General features: G+C 30.6%; 2 protein-coding genes across 3 annotated transcripts in view; one reads left to right on the top strand and one right to left on the bottom strand.

The window, feature by feature from the left end:
• LOC105198107 (proton channel OtopLc) overlaps positions 1 to 17,998 on the top strand; it is a 58,570-nt gene extending 40,572 nt beyond the window's left edge. Inside the window, exons 2-9 of the mRNA XM_026140192.2 lie at positions 894 to 1,125; positions 2,252 to 2,366; positions 4,030 to 4,255; positions 8,375 to 8,532; positions 9,287 to 9,503; positions 11,095 to 11,260; positions 11,465 to 12,331; positions 17,776 to 17,998. Coding sequence (XP_025995977.2) covers positions 894 to 1,125; positions 2,252 to 2,366; positions 4,030 to 4,255; positions 8,375 to 8,532; positions 9,287 to 9,503; positions 11,095 to 11,260; positions 11,465 to 12,299 — 1,949 coding nt within the window. The 3' untranslated portion in view covers positions 12,300 to 12,331; positions 17,776 to 17,998. The remainder of the gene's footprint in view (positions 1 to 893; positions 1,126 to 2,251; positions 2,367 to 4,029; positions 4,256 to 8,374; positions 8,533 to 9,286; positions 9,504 to 11,094; positions 11,261 to 11,464; positions 12,332 to 17,775) is intronic.
• On the bottom strand, positions 7,164 to 8,378 carry LOC120359617. Of its 2 annotated transcripts, XR_005576396.1 has the most exons (3): positions 7,757 to 8,378; positions 7,478 to 7,543; positions 7,164 to 7,400 (listed from the first exon to the last, which is right to left on the bottom strand). XR_005576396.1 is itself a non-coding variant. In XM_039457678.1 (2 exons), the coding sequence occupies exons 1-2, from the start codon at positions 7,599 to 7,601 to the stop codon at positions 7,204 to 7,206; spliced, it is 321 nt and encodes a 106-aa protein (XP_039313612.1). In that variant the 5' UTR covers positions 7,602 to 8,378; the 3' UTR covers positions 7,164 to 7,203. The 2 variants fall into 2 exon arrangements, 1 of the variants encoding a protein (XP_039313612.1); XM_039457678.1 differs by having other exon boundaries at positions 7,478 to 8,378.
• Positions 17,999 to 20,576: the final 2,578 nt, after the last annotated feature.

The following is a 20,576-nucleotide window of genomic DNA, read 5'->3' as shown; positions in this document are numbered from 1 at the left end:
TAACTTTTCATAAAATATTTATAAATCCGCAATTAATTTCGAAGTATTTCAGTAAAAGTATAACAATGTGACAACATAATATCTTAATGTTATATTTACAAAATTAAACTTAAAAAGAAATTGTTTAAGAAAAAAATATTTTAGCTATTATGTATAAATTATATGTATAAATACTTAGATGTATAAAACATTTAGAAATATGAGGTTTATTCGGAAAGTAAGGTCCGATTTCTACATAGTTTCCATATTTGTTTTCAAACATTACTTTCCGAATTATCCTCGTATAATTAATTCATATACATGTAGTATTTATAAAAAAGCATAATTATTTTTAAATCATAATATAGAAACTGCAACATGAAATACTACACGTTCATGATAACATGATAATATTTTAAATAAAGAAATATTTAAATTATTAATAAATTTAAAAATTTCAACAAAACTGCAATATTATTATCTTAATAGAGTTATTGCAATATTTCATTAAGTCATGATGCCATGAATTGTGCAATATTTACACAATGTATTTATCGAGGTCTGTAGATGTTAAATGTCTATATAATGCAACATTTTTGTTTCACATTTGAGACTGAGATACAATTTAACATTACCAAACATGATAATTCTTTAATAATAATTTACAAGCATCCGCGAAGGAGATGTACAAATCCGCGACTTATTTAAAACCGCAGGCGCTATCTCACAGCAGAAATAGACGTATAAATTCTTTTAGCGAAAGTTACATACATTTCTCCGGTGTCCCGGCGAGCTAAAGAAAGAAAGTAGTAAGAAGAAGCGCGGGGTTCCACTTTTCCGGCTGCTGCGTATCACTCGAATGTTATAATACGAACGTGAGTCTTTTACACTTCTCTCTCCTTTCTTTCCTACAGCGAGCAATGAACAGCACGACAAGGACAGCCTGAACGAAACCGGAAGTACAACGGGTGGCACCGTGGAGGGCGCGCCAGGTGGGGGCCCCAGTAGGGGTGATAGGACTAAGGACAAGGATGACCATGCGCAGGCATCCACCTCGGCGCCACCGGCGAGATCCTTGGTCTCCAGAATCCTGTCGAGAACGCGGTCGCCGGAGGATCTGCTAGTGCTAGATCATTCGGAACCATAGTAAAATCTTGATCTATCTCATTTTTTCATTCTATTATACGTATATCTATCCACAGATAGAGGTGTATTTATTTATTGAAGCGCATTTGACAATTTAAAAAATTTACGTTTCTTCATCTTCTTCTTCTTCTCTCCTTCCACTTTTATTTTATCTTTGAAAAATTGTTGAAAAAATTACAAATTGTTCTATATTGCATTTGAAAATAATAAAAAAAATTCAACAACAATTTTATATCTAAATTAAAAAATATTCCACTAAGAAGTAGTTTGTTTTTACCTGTGCTTTAATGGAAACCCAAATAATTTCAAGTTCAAAATTGGGATGTAAGATTTCTTAAAGATGTCTTCAAATATCTGTGATAACAGATATTTTTACAAAAATCGTCTTATATCCAATTTTGGGCTGTGTTATCTAAGAACATATGACTAAGATATCTAAGAACTTATTGAAGATATGAGGAAAAAATTTTTATTCTTTTTTTTAAATAAATTCTTTGAGTACTCAAGATGATTTATGCCAAGTTTCATAATAATGTCGAGTTTAGTTGTTCTGTAAATAAATAAAATTAACTAAAATTTGAAATCATATCTTAGTATGAGCTGTACATTTTTAAGTTTTAACGCTCTGTTTAATATCTTTGATTCAGTTATCATTTAAAAAATGTGTTGCATTTCTTTTTTATTTTCTTTAAGTTAGATTTACGGCACATTCACGTCCAAAATTTTTCATCAAAAGTATTACAAAAATGAAAAATGATAGCAAATAAAAAAAAATAAGCTATTAAATTGGACTGTTATTAATGAATATAAATAATATAAATAATGAATATAAATAATATAAATAATATAAATATAAATATAAATTAACATTATTAAATAGTTTCATACGTATATAATGTTTATTTTTATACGAAAACTGTAAATATTGACACGTTTCCAATTTCAACCACTTTTTGAAAAGACGGTTGATACATCCTTAAAAGTTTATAAACATCTCAGTGTAAAATGTAAAGATTTCGGATAATATCTTAGCTGAACACATCTATTTTAGCAAACATATTTTTTATATCATTTTTAAATGTTAGAGATTCAAGAACTAATTTTAATTTCTTATTTCGTGTTACAGCTCGCAATTATGGGTGGTACTCTCAAATGTGTACGGCGAGCTGATCGTCGTGTTAACGTTGGCGGTGTGCTTGGCCGAGGTCATGGACACACCTGTGCCACTGCTCAGCTTGCAGGTACAAGTGATCGAACTTGTTCGACCGGGTTCCATAAATAAATCGTCTTATCGCGGCTACCGCATTTGCCAAGAAAGCGAACGTACACCTGGATAACGTGCAACGCGTCAAAGTCTCGAAAGTAACGTTCGCGATGTCGAGCTTAGAATTATCGTACCGTTACTTCACACAATCCGGGGAAAGTCCGATCGGACAGCCTTGAACTAAAAACTCATTGATTCAGGATTCATCTGAAAATGCTAGAATCCCAAATCCTACTGCAATAAATAATTACTTGTTTTTATCTTAGAACATAATAATGTCTAAATAATTTTATAGTTTAACAGAAAGTAGGCATCGTTGAAAATATTTAAAGAGATATGCATAATCTGCATTTTTTTCAAAAGTATCATGATACGGCTATTTGATGAAATTTGCAGTGTCACTCAAATTAATTTGTAATCAAGAACTGATTCAAGAAAATTTTCAGGTTGTCATAGAAATATACTACACTGCCACATAAAAATTTTGCTTGCTTGAAATTTTCTCGCCTCTTATAAAAAGTCATATCAATAATAAAGATAAAAAAAACGTAGAAAGATTAAAAAAAATAAATACATTTTATAGACAAAAGATAGAGTTTTGTATTTTAATTTCATTTCTACGATATTTTATTTTTAAATTGCATAAAATTGAAAATTGATAAATATTTTTTTCAATTTTTTAGGTTAAAGTGCTTTTTTTACTTTGTTTTTTGATAAAACATCATTGGGTAAACATTTAAAAAGAAAATTAATTTCAAGTAGACTTTCAACGCTTCTTTTTTTTAAATTAATACAATAATTTCTTGCAACGACATCGATCTTGCATAAAAATTCATTTCTTATCAAATGTTTTTAACATTAAAATTAAAAAGTTTGAAAAAAAAAGAAAAAAGTTTGTTGTTCATTCGCCTATATTTGGCCGGTATAGTCGATTCTTATTTCAAGATCGTCTTAAGTAATAGCTTAAGATGCTAATACGGCTCTCTGATTGGTTAATGACATCTTAAGACTATGCTTAAGATAATCTTAAATATAAGTATCGACTATGAATACCTTTGTTCAACTTTTTAAAGACTTTTTATACTTAACTTTTCATAAAATGCGAGAAAATTGTAAGCATACGGAAACTTTTGTGTAAGTGATAATGTAAATTTATTAATAAATCTTTTAAAAAACCTGATATAATCTTATTTGTATATTGTATAATTTTGATGAACAATCTTGAACCATATTTTTAATCTTGGAAAGCATTTATAACCGGGCATGATTGTGTACTGAAAATATTGCTAATACCGGAATCACGCCAGAGATTATCAGTCTTAAAACCGCATGGCGATTCAATGTAATCGGAATGATGTCAATCTACATTGAAATGCGACCGTTTGTAATCGCAGAGTTTGTGCACGCTTCGAGATCACGAAGAGCTTCCATTCATGTAAATTATAGATCAGGGAGCCAGCGGTAGATGAAACGGTACGTCATTGAATTTCAAGATAACCGGTTTCCTATGCTTATCAGTCCGACGACCTTTATACTGCACGGATATCTTCAGGGATACTCCAAGTCGCATTTCTAATGTTTTGTGTTTTATATAACAAGTGCATTCAACTACGAAATAATTACGTAATTACATCTTTTAGGGTATATTTCTCATGTATCTCTACGTGGGCAGCATCGCTGTTATCATCGCTATCTACATATGGGTGTTGGTTGACAGCTGCAGCAGCTTAAGTCGAAGTGGTAACGGTCTCGCAGACGCGGAACTCGGTGGCGCGTCGCTCACCAGATTCGGATCATTAAAACGGGCGCACATCTCCAGGGCTAGAACGGCACCGACCAGTTTTTACATACGAGTTGGCGCACTCTGTAAGAGATAACGTTAATCCGCTTCATTCTTTCATATCTAACGCATACATATAGATTTAAGTTCTTTAAAAATTCATATCTTTCGCAAAAATAAAGATTGCAACTTGTTTCAAAGTTTATTTCAAAGCTGAAGAACAGGATTTTTCATTAAAAAAATCCATACCCTAATAATCCACCCTTTAATTTGTATATCTCATAAAATTCATTGTATAATAAGATAAAAGTGAAATATATCTTTAATCAATTGTAAATTGATTAAAGATATATTAAGATAATTAAGATAGCAAATTCTTTCTCTTGACTTAATTTAAGATCAATGTAATGGCTGAAAAATAATCGCTAATTAATTAAAAAATGACAAACAAAAATGCTAAATTTTGTTTATTTGCATATAGAGTGGCTCATGCATAATATGACAAGCTAGTATTTCTGAAAATACGTAAAAATTATTTGAGCTAAAAGTTGTATAGTTTGAAGGGGGATACACACACACACACACACACACACACACACACACACACACACACACACACACACACAGAGTGTTCATTAATGGTTGTCTTCACCATAAGAGACGATTTACCGATTGCACCGTGTAACTTATATGGCAGTTCTTACAAGTGCAGTTGGTAAATTATCTTTTATGATAAAACAACAAGTGGAGACAACCCTTAATGAACTGTATGTATATAAATGATAAAATTAATTTTGAAACAGAATTGATTCTTTAAAGTCATGTCGAGATCACACTTCTGTAAAGAAATTTTTAAAAACTAGTATTGTCTAATTTTCTTTATATAGCATGATTTCTCTAATTATTCTGCGTATAAAATTATTACCGTGAAGTTAACATAACTAACTTAATAATTATTTTTTATAATTGTATTGATGATGAATTGAATAAAAACTATATATAAATTATGATTTATGAGATATTTTACATTCTGACACATTTTGATAGAAAATATAAAATATCTTGTGAACTATTCATTTTTTGAATATAGTACCTAAATATTTTTATGCACAAAATAATAAGATAAATCAATTGGTGTAAAGAAAACACACGATTGCTTTTTAAAGCAGTTATACAATTGCATATTGCAAATTTCATAATTTTTTTGGAGAGTAACAGTATTTTCTTTACTACAATTAATAGAAAACTAAACATGTTCCCTTTTAAATTAATGTAATTGTTGTTTAAAACAATTTTTGCTTAATACGTACTTTCAGAAATAAGTTTGTTACATTTTATGTGGACAATCCTATGGCTGTTGTCCTTTTAATGAACACAATCAACACAATTAAGTATCGTTCTATCTTTGTTACTCATTAAATATCAAAAAAGACTAAAATAATGCTTGTGTCGATTGTGTTTACTAAAAGGAAAACAACCTATATAAATTGGTACATACTGGTTTTTAAGATCGTTGATGAATCTGTAATAAAAATTCTAAAGTTAAAAATGACAGATCAAATGTAGTGGACCAATATTATACAGTTTGTTAAATTTAAGTGAAATTCATTATCCAGGGGCTTTTTGAGATGCTGATTACGAATCTAAAATTGAAATTTTTAAATTCAAAACGTTAAATTTATTGCAACTGGCAAAATGTAAATAAAAAAGATCAAATTAATTGTATTTATATTTTAAATAAGTAACACGAAAAATCCTTGGAATATGAGTTTTACATACACGCACAAACACACAGATTCAAGCGCACGTGCTGACACTTGATCAAATCTAAGAAAATTTTTTATTTTAATATGCTATATTAAATCCGTCGTTTATTTTTAAATTTTGATTCTTCTTCGCGTGCTATACGCTTGTCAGCGTGACGATCTCTTCTGCATATATCTGTAGATATATATATATGGGAGTTTTTACGTCGGCTCCGAATGATCTATTAGAAGAGACTTTTCTAGTTAGTGATCAGTAAAAAATTTGTCATACATAATTATACATAATATGTACCAAATATATCCATATATATATTAAAAAAATATATATGTATATATTATGTATAAATATATATAATTATACATGTTTCAATATATATGGACATATTTGATATATAATTATTATACATATATATAACTATATATAATTATACATATATAAAACTTTTTTACCGAATGTTACTCTCGGTTTGCCTTTGCCTTTGGTGACGATCGCTTCTAAAGCGATTAAAAACTAATTTACACTATTTTGGATAGATTTAAACCCGGATCTCTGATACGGAAAACAAACTCACAACTCTTTCAGCTACATCGTCAAATTTTGATTATAAATTAATAATCAACAACCCTAACAATCTTTAGTAAAAGACATAAATTAAATGCTAATTATCTTAGAAAAAATTCAGGCACAAAAGGATAAAAAAATATATACAATATATAAACACTTAGTTTAAAAATTATATAACTTTTGAAAGATAAAGACATAGATTTACGTAAAAATCGTACAAAAAGGTTTTTGTGTAAGGTTCAAACGTACATATTTCATGACACTAATTAAAGCACTCAATACCTATCTAAAATGTACAAAAAGTAGCCTATAACTTTAATGATTTTCACAGATATGAAAAAGAAAATACTGTCTCTGGGCGAAATAAGGGACAAAGCCACTTTCTATTATCAGATTGATCCGAAAGTCTTTTCGCCGCTGTTGCAAACTGTTGCAAACGGAGAGCACCTGTGAACTATTGTAAGTTTGCGCAAAATCGCAATAAAATCGCAAAACGGAGCTTTCAAAATAGCAAATTAGGTCAATTTTGTTGTATGAATTTAAAAGCGGTACAAACGTGTTTCAGACCCATCAAAATTTGTGTCAAGCTTTCGGATAAGATGTAATTATCATCAAATCATATCAATTTTGGTTTGAAAAATTTAGGCGTAGAATTATCCACTACGACTCCTCTTACCAAGAAATTTAACGATCAATAAGGATCTTAGAGTTCAGACAAAGTGAGATCCAATCCCAACTTGTCAACCTTGTAAAGATATCGTCTTCCACCAGGCCACCGCTTGCTCGCCCCCATGTGAACGTATCTATGTTGAGAAAAATTGAAGAACTTAAGGAACTTTTTAAACATACATTCCCATGTTCCTTTAATCTCACGCCATCCAACTATCATCTTGTCAACTTCTGTAAAATTTTTTAAAAATTTGATTCAACAAAATACAAAGAGACTTGGAACGTTTTTTTAATTCCAGGACTAGTACCTTCTTTAAGGATGGAATTTTTAAGCTTGTAGATCGATGGCAAGAAGTCATTAGAAGAGACGAAAACTATATTGATGATTAAAATAAAAGTGCTTTTCGTGAAAATTTGTTTTTCTTCTTGCATAAAATACGAAAAGATTTTCTAATCAATCTGATATAATACACGGTTTTTTACAACACATGGCAGATCAAGATTGCCACTTCAGTATCTCAAAATAGAAACAGTATACTATATGTATATATTTAGGCACAAACAAGTGATAAAAACATATTCCTTACCTAGTGAGAAATGATAATGGAATCGATGTCGAAATCATCAAAATGATATCGTTTTGATGAGTCATTTCTCACTGGGTCGACGCTGAAATTCGACTTGAAAAACTCGCAAATTTTATAGTGCACTGTATTGGAACCAACGACACAATATAATTTCGAGTGAAATGAATGATTATTTATAGCACTGTTGTCACTATCTAGTGTCGTCTTTAGTAAATGTTCTCACGGTCACCAGCAAGCTACAGCACTAATAGCTAAGAGCGGCTGGTGAACAAAATTAGGACGCGCGAGAATGAACTTTAGACCTCCTCACGCTAAATATTTAAGTTGAAAAAATTTAATTAAATTGAAAAATTGGTTGAATATACTCTCTCTAAATCTCGTAGAACGAAAGGTGACTCGAAATTTGCACAAGCTTAATTTTTACTTTTTAGAATAAAAATCACTTATGAGAGTATAAAGTATAAATATTTTAAATCAAGTTCAAGTATTTTTATCATTTAAATTTAACATATACAAACTCAAACGGAAGACATTTAATCAAATTGAAAAATTTAGTTAACATAACTTTTTTCTCCATGTTATAAAGCAAATTTCAATATTTACCATATGTGGTTTCAGTGTTCGGCCTGGCGACATTAGTTTTTAACGGTCTAGAAATGGCAATGCACTCGATGATGCAGGGTGCCGAGTGTTTGACTGACGTCATCTTCGTGCATCCGGTGCTGCATGGCTTGTTCACCTTTTTGCAGATGCACTTTCTCTTCGTAAACTCGCAGGCAAGCATCAGTCTTACGTTAATTACATTACCGAGCGCTGAGCTCGTGGTCAGACAATGCGTGAACGTATTTCTTCGTTGTGCTCTGATGCATCGACGACTACGTATCGCTAAAGCGATAATACACCACGTTTGAGCTAGAACGAAGAATTTTTTACAGATTTTAAAACTTACATAAGTATTATACTTACATAAATATTAAAATCCTGTGATAGAAGTTTTAATAAAATTTATATAAAATATAAATGTACTTGATATTTTATTAAATTTAATAAAGTTTCTATAAATATGTATATATGCAACGGAATTTTAATTATATTTTGTTGTAAAGATTATTTTCTACACTTAATGAAAAAGATAGATGACATTTTAATGAGAATTTAATAAAAATGTTATAAAATTTCAATGAAAAATCATTAATACTGTTCAATAAGAAAATAAAGAAATTTTATTGATATAAAGAATTTTTGATGAAATTACAATAAAAAATCGTAGATATTGCGTAATAAAAAATTAATTAATGAAATTACCGTTTTATTAAAATTAATGAATTTTTGATGAAATTGTGATGATCAAAATGTTTCAAATTTAATATAAAGTTGTATAAAATGTTATCAAAATTTCATCTTTTAAAATTTTATTTAAAGTTTCCCACAAGAATTTAAATGGAATTTTATTAAAACTACTTTAATGTCCCAAATTAATTTTATTTCCATCCAAAAAAATAAGTCTTTGTAATCACATCGTTTTTTTAGGTACTTGTAGAGCGTTTCGGTCTTGCAGCCAGATTCGGCTTTACGCATCTTGCGGCTACCAATGTCGCTGTTTGGGCGCGTCTGGTGATTTGGGATACCGCGCAGGAATGGACTTATTTTGTACACTTAGCGCAACACGAGCAGCAAACGTCTGTGTCTCCTTTGAGTCTTCGAGGATTCCCTGGATCTTTGACGAGACAATCACGGGATCTTATGGGTACACATCCTTTTTACTTTGACAATAATAAGGTTTTCGAAAGTAATTGAAGGGTGTTTCAAAAAAATCAAATAAATCCAGAAAGTTACATTTCTAAGAAAATTAAAAACATCTTGTCTTCAATTTATTCTATAAACATAGTAATTTTTCTCCAGACATTTAATAAATGTAAAAACAATGTTACAAGGTTTAATATTTTGAAGACTCATTTAAAAGAGAAAATAAAGAACTCTTTGGACTTGTTTGGTTCTAGCAAAAATTTTATATTTTTTTTACTATCTCATAATATTTTTAATTCTTTTTCTTTACAACATTAATGAAATGGTAAAGATGAAGAAAAAAATTATTTAAATTATAAAGCAATAATTTTTTCACTTTTTATTTATAAAATTTTACAAATTGCTTTTATAATAAAAATATCGTTTTATATTTCTTTTTATATATAATAATTTTTCGGGATATATATTATTATTATTATTAAATTTATCTTAACGAATTACAATTTTAACGAACATTTTGACCCGTTTTGAGTCATCTTCAGCGCAATATATCATATAGAAATAAACATTTGCGCATTTATACCCGCGCTGACTCTCATTAGCCTAATTCACGAGTACTAATTATTTAAAATTTTGAGAGTCCTTCATTAACTTCAATTTTATTATTATTATTATTATTATTAGTATTATTATATACAGAGTGTCATAAATGGTTGTACCCACTGTTTACCATAGGAGCCTGATTTACCGACGGATATGTATTTCTAACATATTATTATATTAGCAATAACAAATGCTCTTATGGTAAAACGTGGAAACAACTATTAATGAATTTATATATATATAGTTCTGTTACAGACATATACAGGTGTCACAAAATATTCGTTCATGCTCTCGTGTGTTGATAGAGCAAGTAATACTGAGAAGAAAAGTCCTTTATATTTAAATTCATTTTTGAAAATTCGCAATAGTTACTGAGATAAAAATTAATATAGTCGGCAAATGAGCACATACTTTCCCTACCCATCGCAGGCGGTGCGGTGAGAAGGGAGAAGCAGTAATGGCTGTCTTACCCGCCGCTTGCCGCAGCTGCCAATGGTTTGACGACGGACGGGCGATTCCCGCGTGTGGTGGGTAAGGAAAGTATGTGCTCATTTGCCGACTATATTAATTTTTATCTCGGTAACTATTACAAATTTTGAAAAATGGTAAAGGACTTTTCTTCTCAGTTTTACTTGCTCTATCAACCCACGAGAGCATGAACGAATATTTTATGACACCCTGTATATGTATGTATAACAGAACAAAGTTGTAAACTTTGAATAATGTCTTAAGAACTATTTAAGTAAAAGAAAAAATCTCGAGACTTGTTTATTTCTTACAAAAATTTTGTATTTATTTAAATTTTATATTTATTATCTATTTATATTTTGCGTTTTCTGTTTTATTTTTGCTGAAACAAATTGTTCACGCTTGTGTGACATTACTGATAGAACAGTTGTTGCAGTTTGTATCTTAATCCAGATTGTTTAAAAATGCACTTATTTGTTTTTTGTGGGGAACCTTTTAATTATGCGTGCTGCTTGTTTCAGACGATTCGGCAGCGTCGAAAGGAAGCACCTTCAAGCCTTATCAACCTGTTTCAAATGAGCAAATTTCACAAGTAATCGCGTTGCAAGAATGCTTGAACACTAATACTTTGGGACAGTTGTGGACTTCAAGCATGCCCTTCCTATATCCCTTTATTGTACAATTTAGGTATGTATTATATGAAATATTTGTCAACTCTCGATTAAAATTTTTAATTTCTTATTTAATTTGTAAATCACATAAATTTATAAACATAAAATAAACCTAAATTTTCCATTAAATTTTGATACAAAATTTTAATATAAAATTAGTTTTTTTATGGCAATCTTATTTTTTGAAGCAACTCTCATAATTATCCGTAATATCTTTCAGCTTAATTGCCGCAGCAGTGACTTTCGTCATGGGTCAGAACGTCGGTCGGAGTCGATTGATTAAACAAAAATTCCATGGCAGCAAGGATTTAAGTAGTCACACACGTGTAGGTTGCGATGGTTCTAGCAAGGGCCTCTTTCTAGGTATTCTTTGCATGGTCGCCGGTATCGTGGTAATCCTCATCTTCCTCGTCGTGCGAGAGGACGAGAACTTTCCCTCCGCCACCTTATCATGGCTCACATGTGGCACTTTGATTGGCATACTGACGCTGAGCAGTCTAATGACGGCCAGCGGTCTCGTGCAAATACGTCAAATCTCGGTGGTGACGCGAGCGCCGGCCGCCTTGGACAGTCTCCTGTCGAACGTATCACTCTTCGGAGTGCAACTCTATTCCGTCTTCACCATCGTAGTGTGCGCCTGTTCCCTGGGAATGTCGGACCATGACGAAACAGAAGACACGCGGGCTAGACACATCATGCTGTTGTCAATGTCGACACTGCAATTGGTTCAGTGCTTTGCGCAAAGTACGCTGATTGCTGAAACTTCGCGACGCTCGTGCATAACGCGCTTTCAAATGCTGGCGAAACCTGGTCGCCAAGTGATCACCTTCCTGCTGTTCAGCAACGCCGTGCTCTGGGCCTTCGACACGGTAATCACGCAGAACTGGCTGTCGCAGGAGCTACAGCTCAGATTCTTTGGTGTGCTCGTCTGGGGCGTACTCTCCAGAATTGGACTGCCTCTATTAATCTTCTACAGGTTCCACAGCTGCGTGCTACTATTAGAAGCATGGAACAAATGTTACAGAACGCCACGGGGGGAACATCCTCTCAACTGACAACGCGGAATTTCACGCCGACTCTCGTGCAGGTTCGTTGGACTAATAATTATCATCAATGTTCTCGAAGGTCAATTAAAATAATAATTACGGTTCAATTTTAATATTGTAAATTCACCAATACTGGCATAGCCCTTCTAAAACGGCATTTCCTTATTTCTTGAAAACTAAACATTGCATTGTATTAATATTGATAAAAAAACACGAGCTACTTGAATAGTTAACGAAAGAAAAACTAATAGTTCATATATTCATGGCTTCTTTCTATATAAAATGTCTGTTAAAAACAAATTTTAAACGACGAGAATAAAATTTGCATGATTGTCTTTTGCAAATTGCATAGTATAAACAAAATAGTGAGTATAGATATTATTGATAATATTAGATTATCATTTTATATGTTTAAGCTTCTTAAAATTGTTTTGTTCTATATTTTTCTATTTTATATTTTTCTCGTAGTGTTGTTTAAAACATAAAATCGCATAAACTATATACTTCCTCTCTTTCTCTTCATGAGAATAAACAATAACTACGAAATCTTCAATAGACAGATGTTTCATGAATTTTTTCACATTTTCTTTAATACTTTAAGGTAGAAAAAATAGTGTCGGACCTGACAAATCCACATGCTATAATAAGATGTCAAAAAACCGTTCACAGTGGAAGAGTTTAATTCTAGCTTCAAGGTAGTGTTCCCAACCCTGTGTATAAGCATAAATATGTATATGTGTATATTAAGAATTCCATACAAATGTATAGAGGTCATGCATTCCTTCGGTAGAACTAAAGTTGTTTTTGGATCTTCGGTAAAGTAAGGGTTAAAATATGAAGATATATTTTATTGCTTAATAGTTTATCAATTTATTTTCTAAGTTAACGCCTACTCTCCAAGACAGTGGGTCTAAAATCTTCTATTATTACCTATTTACTAGTTTTAGGACCCAATTTCGCAAAACTTTTTGAGTTATGTTACGAATATATTAATTTAATTACAAAATACGAAATAGTATTATAAAAACTACTATATCATCATGGTAGACACTTTTCAGTTTGTTTTCATATATTTTTAAAGTTTTATTTTTCTATAAAAAATAATATTACTCGAAAATAAAGTAATATGCTAGTTTGGTAACTTTTCTATATACAGTCTATAAATAATTTTATTTAATAATAATTTTATATAATCTATAATTTAAATGTAGTATTTCTTTTATATTAAACAAAGAATCTTAAATTCTCTTAAAATTGAAACGCACCTTGATGAAAATTTTTCTTTGAATTCTTCATGTAATTTTCTAGAAAGAATTTGTATATAATTCGATAACTTTTAAAAAATTTCTCAAATTTACTATATAAATTAGAACACTTGATAAATATAACAAATAAGGGATCCTACTCCGATGACATTTGTTTATTAAAGCCATGACCCTGAGTGACCTTCAGGAGGGTTTATCTATCGCTCGTTATTCGTTAAAAAATTATTAACAAATAAGTGGGAAGCGCATACTCTTGCTTAGTTGCATATAACCATATGCCTAAAGAAATTGGTCCATTTCCTTATGCATGTCCTAAAGGACCAATCAATTTCTTTATGCATGATTATGCAGCTATGCAAGAGTGTGTGCTTCTTGCTATAAAGCTGACAATATAAATGTGTATTTTCTAACAAAGCGAGGTCCATCTGAAGGGTAGGAGAAACAGGGCAAAGCAAAGGAAAGTGTGAAGTGGATCTTGCTTCGCGTGGAAAGTCGAAAATTCATGTGGAAAATACAATTGTAAATCTTATTTCGCCTTGTAAACAGGAAGAAGTGTGGAGTTGACCTCGTTTGAAAAATCGTCTTACGGAAGAGCGAAATTCAAAAGATATTCCAAATTTTTGTTGCAATTAATCACATTGTCATTCTAGACCAGGAACGTAATCAATATCAATGTCCACAGCAAATATAAAAGTAATGTGCTATTTATGTTAAGTTCAAATTACACATTTAATTTTTACAATTTGGCACCAAGAACCGCTGTGACTGACACAGGCCCTCTAGTCTTGCGTATTAGTCTGTTTTAATTTCGTCAGTCCAATGTAATGTATTATTGTTTAATCTTTATAACTTTTTAATAACTCCCAGATAACAATTCGTGAGTTCACGTTATCCTCACGACGTGATGATCACGTTGTGCATGCAAAAGTGCATCACAGTGCCCTCACAATGTGATGGGCGCACGCATGTACGCGTAAAAGCTCGCATAATGCAATCACGCCGTGATGGGAACATTTCACGGCGTGAGGGTAACGTGATAATCCCGCCGTGCACACAAGAACGTATCACGCTGCCCTCACGATGTGATGGGAGCACGCGTAACTCTAATAAAAAAATTTTTTCATAATTTTTCAAAAAATATCTTATGTTTATTTAAAAATATCTTATAATTTCTTAAATAATATATCATATTTACTCATTGAATGATCATTTTCTTATAAAAATAAATGAAAATATATATAAGTTTTTCTCCCTCATTTAAAAATTTTGTTCTTTCAAATATATTGTATTTTTTCATATTTCATCATACACAGCATTTAGTATTATACTTTCTTAGAATATCTCATAAAATTTATTTCACAATCTTCAAATTTTTTTATTCGTTTATAAAAAAAACTAATTTTTTTTATCCAATTGTAATTTTATTACAAAGTTTGCAGATTTAAAATCTTATAAAATTACGATAAATTATAGACAAAAATTAAAAAATAGTTTGAAAAATAAGTATAAGAAAACAATTTTATACCGTGTTTTCTGGTTTTCTCATTTTAATTTTCCAAATTATAATCTTTTTAAATCTTCATCTATAACTTACCGTAATTTTACGGAATTTTTAAGATTTGCAAATCTTAAGAACCGTGAAATCACAGAACTGGATGAAAAAATCTAATCTTTCTTTGTAAGCAAAAATAAAAATATAAGAAAATAAATTGTATAAGACATAAAAATGCTGTGTATGTAAAAACACAATTTACGTATAATATGTAAAAGGAGAAAATCTGAAAAATAGAGAAAAAATTGTAGAAAAATTAATTTTTTCTTAATTTTTTTTAAGTGACAATTTTTTTATAAGCAAATAAAAAATCTGAAAAAATTTTAAATATATTGTATATGAGACTATGTGAGAATGTATTAAATGTACTGTGTATAATAAAATATACAAAAATATTATACAAAGAGAAAATTTGACTTATGAGAAGAAAAACTACTAGTAAAACTATATTTTTATTGCATTTTATGAGTAAGAAAACGATCATTGTATGATTAAATGTAACATGTTATCTTTGATTTTGATATTTTGATTTTTTCTGATATTTTCTGATTTTTATTTGCATTCATTAATTTAAAATTTTCAATAAAGTCACGCGACTTTAGCCAACAAATCGCAGCAAAAAGCTTCTGCGTATGCATTTCGATGGTACATGGTTCTCCATGCCGTAACGGTCATCATAACTCGTCATCGACAGTGCAATTGAGCCAGTTGAGTGTAGTGGTCATGGTCAGTGGTAGTAGTGTAATACTTTGCAAGTGCCGTGTTTTTATATGTAATATTTTTACATTAAACTGGAGTATTTTACATAATATCGGATCTCCGTGGATAAAAAAACCTCAGGTAATTAATTAAAGTCTGGGTCTTAAATTTGCTTTTATGTGTAGTATATTTATTACTTGATATAAGTATAATATATTTTACATAACCTAACTTTTTTAATTTGCATTTCTATTTCAATAATTTTTAAACGCTTTCTTCTCAAAATATTTTATAAGTACTAATTTTTTATTATTACGAAATTTTACTTATTATTATGATTATTATTGTTATTAATAAACTTTATTAAATTTTTGTAAAGGCAAATTAATTTTCTATAACGATTAAACGATAAAATGTAGAATACTTGTAGAATTATCAAACTTGATTTTCATACTTTGTGAATGTTTTAATTTTTATATATTATTCTTTTCCTTGTTTCTAGGAAATTGTGGAATAATATTGCCAAACATTGGAAACAATACGAAAGCAAGCATTTCATATTTTATTGTTGACAGACCTCGCATATTTTATTTTATAAGTTCCCTCGAAGAGGTGTATGGACGGTTCGTTTTATGAACATATATAAAATATGTTAGATATTTGCAGATATTGCTAATTGAAAAAACTATCATTTACTTACATTTAAATTAAAATTTTAGAATATACAATCTCTAATTATTATAGGCTTAATTCTACAAAAATGTATGTATTTTTAACTTCAAATATCTTTGTAACTAAATTTTGAATTAGAATTTCATTAAAGTAAAATTCTCTTGAAAATAATATCAAAATATTAATTGTGTACATGTTAATTTTTCTTTTAACCACGTTGCGATTGACCACCATTCACTGCAGTGCTTAAACAGTAAAAAAATTCTAGATACCGTTTGCTGTGAATGGATGCAGTGGTCAATTGCAATGTGATAAAACAAGACCCTCCCATATATTAACAAATTTACAAAATATTATATGAACTTCCAATCACTGCGCATTTTTTTGAAGTACTTTTTATGCTTTTAATATTTTTAATGCTAATTTATTAAAGATTGTATATAATAATGTTAATTTTTAATTGTAAATCAGAAAAAAATGAATAAAAATATTGATATATAATGCATTAAAAGTACGTGAAAAAAATGGGCAATGATTAGAATTTTTGAGTGCCGTATGCATGCATGCGAGCAATATGAGTCTCATTTGGAGAACGCATTTGAGGCTCATATCGCTCGCACCCATGAGTACCGCAAACGTGCGACCAATATGAGTCTCATATGATGACGCATCTGTCAGATGCGGTGAGCTCACACCGTGCCGATAATCCGCACGGCATGCACGCTCCGTGAACTCACTATGCGCGCATTTTGTTATCTGGGCTCTTTAACAAATAACAAGCGATGGTTAAAACCTCCTGAAGGTTACTCAGAGTCATGAACAACATATGTCAAGGTCAAGGTCATCGAAGCGGGGTCCCCTATATTTAACTTTTTAGAAATTCTGACAAAGTTTAGATCTTTTCTTGCCTATGTGAATTCTGACATTTTCTAAGATTTCTCGTTGTATAACTTCTGAAGAAAACTTATAAAATCTGAAAAAGTTTAAAACATTTTTTCACAAATTGTTAAATTTAATGAAAAATATATAATATTTATATGAAAAATTCTTAAAAATATTATGATCTATTTTTTATCGAAAATTTTTTTATCGATTATCGACTTGTATTAACTTTACTTCGTGGTAAAATGAATTTTCATAATAACTCATAGTATCTTTAAGAAAAAACTTTTTCAAAAATTCTATCAACTTTTATCAGAAAAATTATAAAAGTTGACAGTCTTCTTAAAAAATTTTTTTGGTGAACCTAATAACTTTTTTAATATGTTTATTTCACTTATTAAACATTTGTTAACAGACTCCATTCTGGTTCACAAGAACCTTACCGCCCGGGGAGATCAATGTCAATAGACACCGGATGTGCTTACAAACAACTGTTACGTCCGAATTCGTTGTCGTTGGACGCGGTTCAGCTTCTTCCCTATGTGGACAGCGCGAGCTGGCTGTATCTAGATCCGAATCCCGTTTTTCCCGTATGCCTACCGAGTCTGGAGTGCGATGCGTCATTAATACCCGGACAGCACCGTCACCACCATCACCACCGTCACTATCATCATCATCACCGCCACCGTAGTAATTGTCAAAGGAGACATCGTCGAGTACTGAGCGATCCCGGAGGATGGAACGCCGGTACTCGAATGGACGCAACGCGACACCGGCGAGTACTCAGCAGCGCCGGAATCGACCTTATGCGAGCGTCGATAGACGAGGCCAATGAAGATAATCTATCGCCCGATGAGGAGACGAGAGCGTCGACGTTCAGAAAAGTGCCATGGCACCCTAATTTGCATATGCTCAAAATTAGAAGAACATAAAACACAAATACGCGATTGCAACAAGAATGAAAGCGAATGCCTTCAACAAATAGTTTAAAAAAAGAGCAATAGTCTACCAAGTAAAGTAGGCGGCTAGACTGTTAGTGGCCACGCATTCAAACTCAAGAATTCAAATCTTGAAAAGCTTTGAAGGTCTAATCTCCTAGAAGTCTTTTAGAATTTTGTATTAGTTGAAGCAAAATTGTATTATAAATATAAAAGGCAACTGCATGGAATATGTTGATGTCAAATTTATAATCTTACTGTTCCCTTGTAAAGTTTTTTGCAGACAACTTTAAATAATTCAAAAGTTAGTCAATTCTATATTATAATTGTGATATTGTGACGTAACATAAACCACTTTAAACAATATTTGGCTAAATTGATCATCTACATACAATGCAAATTTGATATGCACTCTAATAAAGAAAGTTAAGTATTAGGCTTTCTTGAATTTTCCACATCACTTTCTGGTATAAAAGTATTGAGGAAAATCAACTCAGGGAGGTGAAAATGGAGACTTCGACTTTTAAAACCATTCTAAAAAGATTGATGGATGTTTTTTTACACAAAGTTATAACAGTTCAAAATCAACAATTCTAGACCTGTGCGTAACTTCTTTTTGTCAAAGAGTATATGTAATACGTTTATACATATATGTATAATTTATTTTTAGAAGACTGCGAGTATAGAATTCATATCGAATCGAATTATGGTGAATCGAGTCGTTTTCAAATCTGAAAGGTTCGAATTTGAATAATTCGAAAACTTCGTGTCATCGATTCGATTTTGAATCGATCGCCTATTTTGATTGCCTACTTTATTTATATCTCTTATTATCTCCTCTAATAAAAATTATAAAATTACTCAAAAATTTGTGTACGCGATAGACAATCGTCTTGGTAAGTTTGTTATAAATTTCACAAGTTTGTATCATGATCGTATGGAATTTAAAATAAAACTTGAAATTGCTCCATTATATTTTCGTAAAGAAGTGCATTAAAATACTATCACTTCGATGATAACATGTAATTTGTACCGATATTTGTAATAAGTAACTGATATTTATGAAATGTAAAATGATTTAGATATGTACATACTAGTTAGACAGTAGCTTAAAAACGTCACTAATAGATTACTTAAAAATTTTTTATGTTTCCGCGATATTGTACATATGCTTATTACTTTATAAAAAGTGCTTATTTAACATGATTGAATATTATTAGCATAATATTTGCTCTTATTTTCTAGTATTTATTATAAATTTTCATTTATATTTTTTGTAATTATTTTATAAAAATTCTTACAATAATTATTTTCTTGTCTATTTATGCCATTAAAAATTTCCTATGTTTAAATTTATATTTACAATTAGTATGAAATATAAATCTGGGAAACTTTAATTCGAATTCGATTCTTATTCGAATCGAAGATATTCGATTCGATATGAACATTTCAGATTTGATTCAATTCGATTTCAAATTCATAATCAATTAAAAATTCTATTTGATCTTGCAAATATCTGATTTGCACACTTCTAATTATTTTTAGAAAGAATATAAAATATTTTACCAAAAAATTAGGCTCATGCGTATTTGAAGTAAAACGCTCTTTTATGATGATTGTCTTCGAAGGCGCGATATACCATTCGGTTTTACGTGCAATACTTTTAAGTTTTAAGTTCACGCTATGTATAGTGTACAAATGATCGTTATAGACATGCGTTGTGGACGACGACGATGACGGCGATAGATTCCGCTGTCTCTATCGCAAAAGCCATTGGGATTGCATCGTTCGTGAGACCGATAGGCGATGCAATGCTTTGTATTATTTAATTAACGCTGAGAAAGTTATTATTCATGAACGTATATATTTTTATACATATTTATTGCAAACATTTTATATACTGATTTGACAAGGATATAACACACGAAACAGAATTCTCGAGAGAAATCTGTTTATTATATCTAGAAATATGGCTCTACTCTTATTGGATATATAATCTAAATTCTAAGAAATAAAATTCGTTAATAAGCGTTCCCCTCTTCCTCTAATATTATTTTTATACATTACTTCAAATAATAGAGGATTGTATGCAGGACTGTGCAAAGGATTGCCGCCATTCTGGTGCAAAGATAAAAATGGGGCTCCTTATCTATTCATAAATTTAGATACATATTTGCTTTTGATGAATGGTTACTTTCTCAAGCATACACATACATACACACACATACATATATACATACACGCGCGCCATTCGCAACTAAAAACTAAAAAGTAATAA

Source organism: Solenopsis invicta, chromosome 14, assembly GCF_016802725.1.
Source record: "Solenopsis invicta isolate M01_SB chromosome 14, UNIL_Sinv_3.0, whole genome shotgun sequence".
NCBI classification, from domain to species: domain Eukaryota; kingdom Metazoa; phylum Arthropoda; class Insecta; order Hymenoptera; family Formicidae; genus Solenopsis; species Solenopsis invicta.
Note: the sequence above shows the minus strand (reverse complement) of the source record. Positions and strands in the feature narration are given on the sequence as shown.

Bases quoted from the DNA above. Each gene is read 5' to 3' on its own strand.
- LOC120359617 (XM_039457678.1), bottom strand. From the start codon at position 7,601: ATGCAAGAAGAAAAACAAATTTTCACGAAAAGCACTTTTATTTTAATC. The intron at 7,401-7,477 runs GTACTAGTCCTG...AAAATTTTACAG, and splicing joins AAATTCCATCCTTAAAGAAG to AAGTTGACAAGATGATAGTT.